This window comes from Harpia harpyja, chromosome 10 (assembly GCF_026419915.1).
Source record: "Harpia harpyja isolate bHarHar1 chromosome 10, bHarHar1 primary haplotype, whole genome shotgun sequence".
Taxonomy (NCBI): Eukaryota; Metazoa; Chordata; class Aves; order Accipitriformes; family Accipitridae; genus Harpia; species Harpia harpyja.
The window spans coordinates 2215305-2226172 of record NC_068949.1 but is presented as its reverse complement, the minus strand read 5'-3'; the positions used below and the strand labels follow the sequence as shown (position 1 = coordinate 2226172).

Below are 10868 nucleotides of genomic sequence, written 5' to 3'. Positions count from 1 at the left end.
GCCTTCCCCTGTGACAGGTGCCTCTCAGGTGAGTGAGGATGTGCATGTAGTGATAGCCCCCCTGCCCCTCTGTTGTGACCACATCTGCAGCCGAAGGGCAGATGGAGGGCAATAGTTTGGAAGGCAGGTTCTGTCTCAGTGGTGACTGATTCAGACCCGGTCACCTCTGTTCAAAAGGGTAAAACCAGAAAAAGGAAATCCCTCCCAGGGCACATTTCCAGAGGCAGGTGGCCCAAGTGCTAATGTCATTTCTCCCTTCAGGACGTAGAGACTGTTCCCACAGGGGCATTTCATCCAGGCTCCTGCACTCAGCCCAGGGTGTCTCTTGTCAGTGACCACCTTGAAATACGGGGCTTTTTGCTGCTTCTGTCTGCCAGCTGCTGTAGAGCGGGTCTGACTCCTGAGGAGCCCATTGGATGAGGCTCCTCCTCCTCATGGCACAGTCAGCCAGAGTAAATCAGAACAAAATCAGAACTGCCGTCCCTTTGTACTCGGCACTGGTGAGACCACACCTCCAATACTGTGTTGAGTTTTGGGTGCCTCAATACAAGAAAGACATTGCGGTGCTGGAGTGCGTCCAGAGAAGGGCAACGAAGCTGGTGAAGGGTCTAGAGAACAATTCTTATGAGGATCAGCTGAGGGAACTGGGATTTTTTAGTCTGGAGAAGAGGATGCTGAGGGGAGACCTTATCGCTCTCTACAACTACCTGAAAGGAGGTTGTAGCAAGGTGGGGGTCATTCTCTTTTCCCAGGAAATAAGTGATAGGACAAGAGGAAACAGCCTGAAGTTGGACCAGGGGAGGTTTAGATTGGATATTAGGAAAAATTTATTCACTGAAAGTGTTGTCAAGCATTGGAGCAGGCTCACCAGGGAAGTAGTTGAGTCACCATCCCTGGATGTATTTAAAAGATGTGTAGATGTGGTGCTTAGGGACCTGGTTTACTGATGGACTTGGCAGTGTTAGGTTTACGGTTGGAGTCAGTGATCTTAAGGATCTTTTCCAACCTAAATGATTCTATGATTCTGTGATTGGGGGGAGCAGCATGAAGTTCCTCTTGAGAAGGGCAGAAACAATGTGGGCGGTTTCTCTGAGAAACAGAACAGGTTTTCCTCAGAGAAGCCTGCATTGACTTGTCCATGTATTTTTCTCCTGGTACGGCACGCAAATCCCAAAGGCAGCAAATGTCCAACAGCAGCTCCATCACCCAGTTCCTCCTCCTGGCATTCGCAGACACGCGGGAGCTGCAGCTCTTGCACTTTGGGCTCTTCCTGGGCATCTACCTGGCTGCTCTCCTGGGCAATGGCCTCATCATCATCGCTGTAGCCTGCGACCAGCACCTCCACACCCCCATGTACTTCTTCCTCCTCAACCTCTCCCTCCTCGACCTGGGCTCCATCTCCACCACTCTTCCCAAATCCATGGCCAATGCCCTTTTGGATACCAGGGCCATTTCCTATGCAGGATGTTCTGCCCAGGTCTTTCTGTTTGTCTTTGTGATGTCCTCAGAGTTTTCTCTCCTCACTGTCATGGCCTATGACCGCTTCATTACCATCTGCAAACCCCTGCACTATGGGACCCTCCTGGGCAGCAGAGCTTGTGCCAACATGGCAGCAGCTGCCTGGGGCAGTGGTTTCTTCTATGCCGTGCTGCACACTGCCAATACATTTTCACTGCCGCTCTGCCAAGGCAATGCCATGAACCAGTTCTTCTGTGAAATCCCCCAGATCCTCAAGCTCTCCTGCTCAGACTCCTACCTCAGGGAATTTGGGCTTCTTGTGGTTAGTGCTCTCGTATTTTGGGGCTGTTTCGTTTTCATTGTGCTGTCCTATGTGCAGATCTTCAGGGCTGTGCTGAGGATCCCCTCTGAGCAGGGACGCCACAAAGCCTTTTCCACGTGCCTGCCTCACCTGGCCGTGGTCTCCCTGTTTCTCAGCACTGGCATGTTTGCCTACCTGAAGCCCCCCTCCATCTCTTCCCCATCCCTGGACCTGGTCATGGCAGTTCTGTACTCCGTGGTGCCCCCAGCAGTGAACCCCCTCATCTACAGCATGAGGAACCGGGAGCTCAAGGATGCCATTAGGAAACTGATTTCATCAACACCTTTGTAGTAGTGATAAACTTCCCATCTCTCTCCAGAAATGTCTTGCAGGCTATCCCATAGAAGTCTTGACCTTTTTCTTCTTCTTCTTCTTCTCATTATAATTTCTCTTTAGAATGTGACTACAGCAATGTTTGTTTTCTTCTACTGAGGCATGAACTTGCTCTCTGTCACCTGGAGCCGGTATAAAGGTGTCGACCACTGGGTCAGAGTTGAATCCCTCATAGCATCTAATAGAATGGGATCTCCTGTGTGCCATGGGCTTTTCTTCCAATGCTGGTGTCAGGAGTAGGCATGAGCGATTGCACCCCCAGAAGGACGTTGGTCAGGATTCTGCATGGCTGCAGGAGCAGAAACCTGTCAGTCACGTTGTTACCCGTTAGCAACTGAGGAAGGGATTTCAGACTCACCCATCAGTGTCTGGTGACAGTGGAGGCAATGACTGGTCACTGTGTTTCATACTTGGGGTTCTCCCCTATTGACTTGGCAGACGACATCATTCTTGAGGGTAACTGGAGCTGCCTGGAGAGCCTGAGGGATCTCCAGGGGACAGTGCATGCCTCCAGTAGGCAGTAAGTAGAGCCCCACGAATTGAGAGAGCACCGAAGATGGAGTCACCCACAGGTAAAGTGTGGAACTGAGGTATCCCTGGGGAAAGAAGAACTCTGCAATCCCAGGGGAGGCAGCAGGGACCCGGCAGCTTGGCGAAGGTAGGCTGGAGAACGATTAATGTCACCCTTATGCAGCGGAGGCCCACTCACCTGTAGTGTTAATGCACAAGAAGGACTTGGGTCCCTCAGAATCATTCCATCAGGGCTTGCAGACACTTGTACATGTCTTGGACCACCCCGGCACCTCAAAAGCCTCCAGGTCTTTAGCATAAGCAGCTAACTGCCACCCTCCCTCCCCACTGATTAAAGAGGATATTCAGACCAGGGGCTCACATACAAGCGCCTCTTTTGTGCACACTTGAACTGTGGCAGGAGGAATCCCAGCTCCTGTGGGCCTGTGGGGTGCGTGGGGGGAGTTGAATACCCATCCAGGCCAAGGGTTTCTAACCAGTGGTAGGATATCTGCCTTGGCTCAGCTGAATCACTGCCCTACTGTCCTGGTTTCAGCTGGGACAGAGTTAATTTTCTTTCTAGTAGCTGGTAGAGTGTTGTGGTTTGGGTTCAGTATGAGAAGAATATTGATAACACACTGATGTTTTCAGTTGTTGCTAAAGTAGTGTTTAGTCTAAAGTCAAGGAGTTTTCAGCTTCTCATGCCCAGCCAGTGAGAAAGCTGGAGGGGCACAAGAAGTTGGCACAGGACGCAGCCAGGGCAGCTGACCCCAGCTGGCCAAAGGGATATTCCATACCATGTGACGTCATGCCCAGTATATAAACTGGGGTGAGTGGGGGTGGGGGATCACCGCTTAGGGAGTAACTGGGCATCGGTTGGCGGGTGGGGAGCAATTGCATTGTGCATCACTTGCATATTCCAATCCTTTTATTATTATTGTCATTTTATTATTGTTATTATTAGTTTCTTCCTTTCTGTTCTATTAAACTGTTCTTATCTCAACCCACAAGTCTTACCTTTTTTTTCCCGATTCCCTCCCCATCCCACTGGGTGTGGGGGTGGAGTGAGTGAGTGGCTGCGTGGTGCTTAGTTGCTGGCTGGGGTTAAACCACAACACCTACACAGGGGAAAATGTACCTCTGGCTGCCACTGCCTAGGTGTCCAGCCAAGAAAAGTAAAAGAAGTAGGGGTTAACAGAGGAAGAATCTCCACCTCTCTTTGGTACCCCTTCTCTGATAAGCCAAATCACACTGCTGGAATTAGCTGCTCTCTGCTCTTTGGAGAAGGAGCTCAAGGAGGCACTGAGCAAATGGATTTCATAGCCATTTTTCACCTGTAATAACTTGCTAAGCCCTGTGTAGTCATGACACCCATGGTATCTCAGGTCAGTTCTGCATTCTGCGTGGTGTTCATTGCTATTGTTGTCTATGTGATCCTCATGTTCATAGAGAAATGTCTGGATTCATCCCAACTCTGCTAATGCATAAACCTGTTGTGTCTGACCTTGAAGCATGTTGTGTATGTTTACAACATTGTCACAGCTGACTCCCCAGTACTATCTCTTTAAAAAATGTCATCTCACTGCAGAGATCTTCAGGGCAGGTCCTGAAGACCGGGCTATAATTCAAAAGATCATGCAAAGAATACAGGGAATAAATGGCACCCAAAAAGATCCTCTGGCTTGGCTTTGGTTCCCCAGTGGCCTGAAGGATGAGCTCAGCATCCTAGAGTGATATGATGGGGACCCAGGTCTGGATCCAGGGCTCAGGTGTCAGTGCCTAGCGCAAACAGAGGTGGACAATTGTCTCATAGTTACCTGCCTTGAGCTGCCACACGTGCTCTAGAGCTAATCGCAGACACTCATCCTTCTGGAGAGGAACCGCGAGAGCTCAGGGGCTCTGCAGGGACCGTGTGAGCCCAGGGGTGAGCAGGGAGCTTCACAAAATGAGAAACCATCCAAAGTGTAGTCTTAAAAAGGGAAAGCACTAAATGCGAGTGTGCAACGTGAATTGAGGACTCTGCAATCCCAGGAGAGGCAGCAAGCAGGAAGAGTCGTTGATTCCCTCAGTGGTAGAGAGGCCTTACAGAGACATCTCGATAGATTAGAGTGCTCGGCAATCACCAACCATATGACATTCAAGAAGGGCAAATGCTCAATTCTGCACCTGGAATGGTGTAATACTGGAGGTGCATATAGTCTGGGGGACAAGAGGCTGGAATGCAGCCCTGTAGAAAGGGATCCGGGGGTTTTGATGGATGGTAAGCTCAATATAAGTCAACAATGTGCCCTGGTGGCCAAAAGGGCCAACCATGTCCTGGGGTGCATTAAGCACTGTATAGCTAAGCAGTCAAAAGAAGTGATTGTCCCCCTATACTCAGCATCAGTGTGGCCTCACCTCAAGTCCTACGTGCAGTTTTGGGCTCCACAATATAAGAAGGGTATAAAAATATTAGCATGTGTCCAAAGGAGGGCAACAAAGATGGTGAAAGGACTAGAGGGCATGACTTATGACGAGTGGCTGAGGATACCAAGTTTGTTCAGCTTAGAGAAGAGGAGACTGAGGGGTGTCCTCATTGCTGTCTACAACTTCCTCGTGAGGGAGATGGAGAGAGAGGTGCTGATTTCTTCTCTCTAGTGTCCAGTGATAAGACACGAGGGAGTGCCTTAACACTGCATCAGGGAAAGTTCAGACTGGATATTAGGAAAAAAGTTCTTCACTGAGAGGGTGGTCAAGCACTGGAACAAGCTCCCCAGGGAAGTGGTGATGGCCCCAAGTCTGTTGGTGTTCAAGAAGTGTTTGGACAATGCTCTTGGATATGTAGTTTAACCTTTAGGTTGCCCTGTGTGGAGTTGGGAGTTGGACTTAATGATCCTCATGCTTTCCTTGCAACTCAGGATATTCTATGATTCGATTATTCTTTTATAAGATTTGGGGTATAGCCACAAAACCAATCCCTCCAAAAAAGCCTGAGCCTGACTGTCCCTTCCCACAGCAGGGGCAAAGGAAAGCAGTGGAGGGTGCTGCAAGCCCACTGAGTCCAAGGCAGATGAGGACTTTGTCTGCAACCGTAAATGATAACAGAAGAGGAAGAGATTTTTTTTTTCCCTCAGTCTCTGCAAGGAAGAAATAACTAAAAGTGCCTGATTGATCCTAGTCATTGCTTAGGAAAAATCCTTGAGTCTTGAGTTCAGCACACATCCATTACTGAGAATTGCCAATGGTATTTTTGGCATGCCTAAGAGAAATAGATCAGCTCTTAATTATGTCCATTGCAACCAATTAACAATGCCTATCACTGGTGTGGACACAGCAGTCCTTAGGTGGATTAATGAATATGCACCGCCCCCTCCATAAGAGCTGGTAGCTGCTGTCCCCTTGCCCAAAGGGACAGGAGGGCTAGGACTATCAGAGAGGCTGGTGATGCCTCCAGCCACAAGGGCTGCAAGCCTGCTCCACACCTGAATATCCTTCTGGCCAGTGCAGGTATGGTTTCTGGCTCATTTTTCCCCTGGCTCCACAGTTTTCCTTTCTGCATCCTTATTTTCCAGTGCTGGGGACTGGAGGGGAGGAGAGGGAGAGGTCCTGTAGCAGGACCCTGCACACAGCCCTGCTGTCCTGGCATGCATTAACCCTTGCAGAAGGAAGAAGGTCTGAGTTGCCTTCATACAAAACCCCTTTGCATCACTGCCCTTTGTATGAGGAAGGAAACATGCCATCTATGTCCACCACTATCCCAGGGCAAATGGTTCCCTCGTTCCTGGGGAGAGCTAAGACTCTTCTCCACGTGTCTCCTCTTGGAAACTACTGCAGCACCGGCAGCTGTTTACACATGCTCCCCTTGCTGGAATAACCCTGACTTGGGGTCAAGGATTGCCATGGGTTTGCAGTGGGAGTTAGCTGTGCTGCTCAAACCCTGTTTTACCGGCTTTTCTTCTCCATCCACTCAGCACAGCATTGCCAGCAGCTCCAGCGCTTCAGCTTATACAGCTCTTCACATGTCACTGAGAGCTAACACACCCCTTGTATGAGTGAGAGGCTCTGAAATGATGTTTCCTTCCTTGCAGGTCTCAGGAGGTCTTTCAGTCACGTTCCCAAAATCACAGCTTACAAGAAAGACTTCACAGACCCTCCTCCACCCCTCTATCTCCAGGCTGTAACTTTCCTGCCCTTGCAGTGATTGCCTGCAGCGTGCTTGCACGTAGGTAGGTGTTGCCACTTTCTCCACTGTGAAGATGAGAAATGGGACTTCCCCAAAGGGGACGGTGCTTTCTAGGTGAGCTCCAGCCACTGTGCCATCAGAGCTCCCCAGATCACAGAGAAGGAGCCATGTGTCCTTGAGCTACCTGTGCGCTCTCGGGAGCTGCAGCAAGACCAGGAGCTGCCCACAGCGCCCACCAGCCGTTGCGTGTCCCAAGCCAACACACAACACTGTTGTTGTCCCAGGAGGACAACCAACACTGCAAGCACAGAGGCCACGAAAGGGGTTTTGTGAGGCACACTCGAGCAAAAATTCTCTTTGTCACAGCAGCAGGCCACCTTGTACTTTCTGTGACCTGGGTGCTGTTTTTCTTGCTGCCTGATGTCCGGAGAAAACCTTTCATTTCCATGGGGAACAACAACCAAACCCTCGCCACAGACTTCATCTTCCTGGGTTTCTCCAGTGTCGCGGAACTGCAGAAGCTGCTTCTTGTGGTGTTTTTGCCGCTGTACCTGGTCACTCTGAGCATGAATACCACTATAATGATTATCATATGGGCTGATCGGAGCCTTCACACACCCATGTACTTTTTCCTTTGCGTCTTGTCATTTTCTGAGACTTGCTACACCTTCGTCATTGTCCCCAAGATGCTGGTAGACTTGATAGCAGAGAGAAAAACCATTTCCTTCCTAGGCTGTGCTGTACAAATGTACTTCTTCCTTTTCTTGGGGTGCTCCCACTCTTTCCTCCTGGCAGCCATGGGCTACGACCGCTGCGTTGCCATCTGCCACCCCCTGCACTACAACAGAATCATGACTTGGCGAGTGTGTGCTCAGCTGGTGGTTGCTTCTGCTCTGAGTGGCTTTCTGGTTGCCCAGGTGGTTACCCCCTTGATATTTTGTTTGCCTTTCCATACATCCAGGAAACTCAACCATTTCTTCTGTGACATCTCCCCTGTCCTCCGAGTGGCCTTTACTCACACAAACCTCAGTGAGGCCATTATCTTCACCCTGGGTATCTCTGTCCTTACAATCCCACTGATGCTGATCCTTATTTCATACCTCTTTGTTGCCTTAGCCATCCTGCAGATCCCTTCAGCCGCAGGGAGGCACAAAGCCTTCTCCACCTGCAGTGCTCACCTGATAGTAGTGATTGTTCATTACGGCTGTGCCTCCTTCATCTACCTGAGACCCGACTCCAGCTACTCGTCGGATCAGGATGCATTGATCTCTGTCACTTATACCATCCTCACTCCCCTGCTCAACCCTATGATTTACAGCCTAAGGAACAAGGATGTCAAAATGGCTCTTCAAAAAGCAATCAGGAAAAACATACTATCTCAGAAAGTTTTCCAGTGAAGAGGTTAAGATGAGCTGCTTCCTGACCAGGTATTTTCAGCCAACAACTTCCAAAAAACCATCACCCCTTTTCCCTACATCCTTTTTTGCTCACGGAGAAGCTTTCAGGAATGACATGACAGCTAATCATGGCTGCTAAGAACCTGACATTAACAATCAACAAATTCGAGTCACAGTGAGACTGGAAACATGACTTTCAGTGAAACACAATTTTTTTTTAAATTTAGAAACCCACAGTTTCACTCCAGTGACAGTAGTTTCTTAGGTACAACTTTTTCACATGAGCCATTTACTAAATAAAAAGAATAGATGTTGAAATAATTTCACAGTGAAACTCCTGGGTTTTAAGATGGCAAACTCAGGACCATGTTTGTATTGTGTATCAAGATACCACTGAACTCTGACACCTGCCCATCTGCATGGTATTGTAGTGCCCATCAACAAAGCCTGCAGGGCCACTAAACTACTTCAGCTTGTATCAGCCTGCTGTGGGCTAAACTTATCCACACAGCCATAAACCAAACCTCAGCTGATATGTTCACTTGCTGACCTGTGGGAAGCTGACCACAACCCTAAGATCTTAGACACTTGCAAAGCATGTGTCCACCAGCTTGAGTGAGGATGAGAACATCTGTTGAGATGGACCTACAGAGTGGCTCTTCAGGAAGTGCTCTTAGAAAAATGACTGAACGGGACCTCCATAGGTGCATGGTTTTCCTCCACAATAGTGGGGTTTTCCTTAAATCAATGGAGCCACCTGGGAAAGTGAAATTAGGAAAACTAGGAAGGGAAATATTTTCCAGAGGAAAAGACCCTGTGGTGGTGTTCTGCAGAAATACTCATTTTTAAAACCATGCTCCATCATCTTTCAGAACTTCTGTCATGCATAGTCAAGTGCTTCCCTCCCTTCGCCCGTGAGATTGCCCAAGTGTCTCAGCACAGTCCTGTGCTGAGCTCGCCCTTCCCAACCCAGGGCGGTGGGCAGCACACGCGCAATGTCCAGCACTGAGCCACCAATGATCTCTCCAACAGAGTTCTTGAGGAATGACAAAAGAAGCGGACTTTGTTTTCTGGACAGAATGAAATGGTAGAAGGCAACAAACCAGAAAAACTAAAAGTCACCTGAAACTTTATTTCTAGGGGGTTTTACCATGTCAGAGATACAATCACATTTCCTCCAAAACTTTGTGTGTCACATTGCAATTTCTCTGGCTTAAACCCAGCAGAATTTCCTCTCTGCAGAATGAAGAGACTTTGGGGGGGGCAGTATTTCCCTAGACAGAGACATTCACATTTCTAATCATGTCTCTTCGCTCTGAACAGCAGTGCTCTTTCCGTTAAGCAGACTAGACTGCTGCTTTTTGGTGTTTCAGTATGAGGTGTTTCCTCTGCTCCGAGGCAGTGTGTATTGCTCCTTTCCCACTCATTCTGTTTTTTTAACATCCTCTGCAGACTCTTGGATGCAGCATTTCTTTTAGCTCCCACTGTTGCAGTCTTTATTTCTAGGGGGTTTCAAAATACCAGAGAGAGTCAAGTTTCCTCCAAAGCTTCATATGCTGCATTGCAATTCGACTGACTTTAGTCTGGTGGAATTGCAGCCGCTCAGAGTAAAGAGCCCTTTTGGGGTCAGTGTTTCCCCAGGTATTCTTGTATGTAATCCAATTGGTTTGGTGTTAACATCAGTCCACTTCCTGTTAAGTTAAATAGATCTAAACTCTTTGGTCTCAATGTCCTCTCTAAAGCCTTGGCTGCAGCAGTTCAGTTCGGTTCAGGGATGGTTCTGCTTTTGACAGCTACTCCCTGAGCTCTGATCACAGGTTGGGTTCTTTTGGCACATTATTTTCATTGCAAACATGCACTATTTATTGTGGGGTGAGTAGGTCTAGGATTAGGAGACTCCAGAGGGATACTGCCCTGAGCCCATGCAGCAGGTAGGGGATGGAGCAGAGAATGGAAGAGAGGGTGCTGCCACCCCAAAAGGCACCTGGGGACTTTTCATAGCCTTTAGCGGAGTGCTTTACACATGACACTGGGTAAATTAGGCACCACCAGCAGTGACTTGAGCCCATTTTCATGCAAAAAATGGATTGTGGGAGGAAGAAGCCTCTGCAAAAATGCTCCAAGCAAGAGATGGTGAAGGAATCAGCATTTCACCCAAACAGTGAGAACCTGACAGACGGCAGGAGGAAAACCCTCTCCTTTCTGTTAATTGAAACTAAACCAGGCGAGTCCTTCCCTTGCTTTATGTCCTTCTTCATTAATTCCTGGTATGATGCTGTTAATGGTTTCAATAAAGGAGTTGCAGAGCAGTTCCCCAAGGAAGTTTGTTTTTGCAGGGGCTGTTTGCAGACCTCTCGTGGTCCTTGGCTCATTTGCAGGGTTCAGCTCCCACCCGGCAGTGGTGGTGCCAGCAAGGAACAGGCTGGGGCTGCCTGTGCCACCCTGCGGTGTCCTGTCCATAGTGCCACCATCATGAAGAAGAGTGGAGAAACTGAAGCTGGAAGGGCCTTCCCAAGCCCTGTTCAGAACATCACCAGCTTCAAAGGCAGACCCAGTTCTCCAGGGCCTTTGGACAATTGCTTTGCAGGAATGGCTGCAGGAAAAATCTGCGAAATGTTGGATGAGAGGCTTGGCTCCTCTTGGCACA

General features: G+C 48.9%; 2 protein-coding genes across 2 annotated transcripts; both read left to right on the top strand.

The window, feature by feature from the left end:
* The first annotated feature begins 1171 nt into the window (after nucleotides 1-1171).
* Nucleotides 1172-2110, top strand: LOC128147214 (olfactory receptor 14C36-like). The gene has a single exon (XM_052799622.1). The coding sequence runs from the start codon at nucleotides 1184-1186 to the stop codon at nucleotides 2108-2110; it is 927 nt and encodes a 308-aa protein (XP_052655582.1). The 5' UTR covers nucleotides 1172-1183.
* A 5160-nt stretch (nucleotides 2111-7270) lies between these two features.
* LOC128147329 (olfactory receptor 10K2-like) lies at nucleotides 7271-8221 on the top strand. Its single transcript, XM_052799792.1, has one exon. It carries the CDS (start codon nucleotides 7271-7273, stop codon nucleotides 8219-8221), a length of 951 nt encoding a protein of 316 aa, XP_052655752.1.
* Nucleotides 8222-10868: the final 2647 nt, after the last annotated feature.

Bases quoted from the DNA above. Each gene is read 5' to 3' on its own strand.
- LOC128147214 (XM_052799622.1), top strand. From the start codon at position 1,184: ATGTCCAACAGCAGCTCCATCACCCAGTTCCTCCTCCTGGCATTCGCA.
- LOC128147329 (XM_052799792.1), top strand. From the start codon at position 7,271: ATGGGGAACAACAACCAAACCCTCGCCACAGACTTCATCTTCCTGGGT.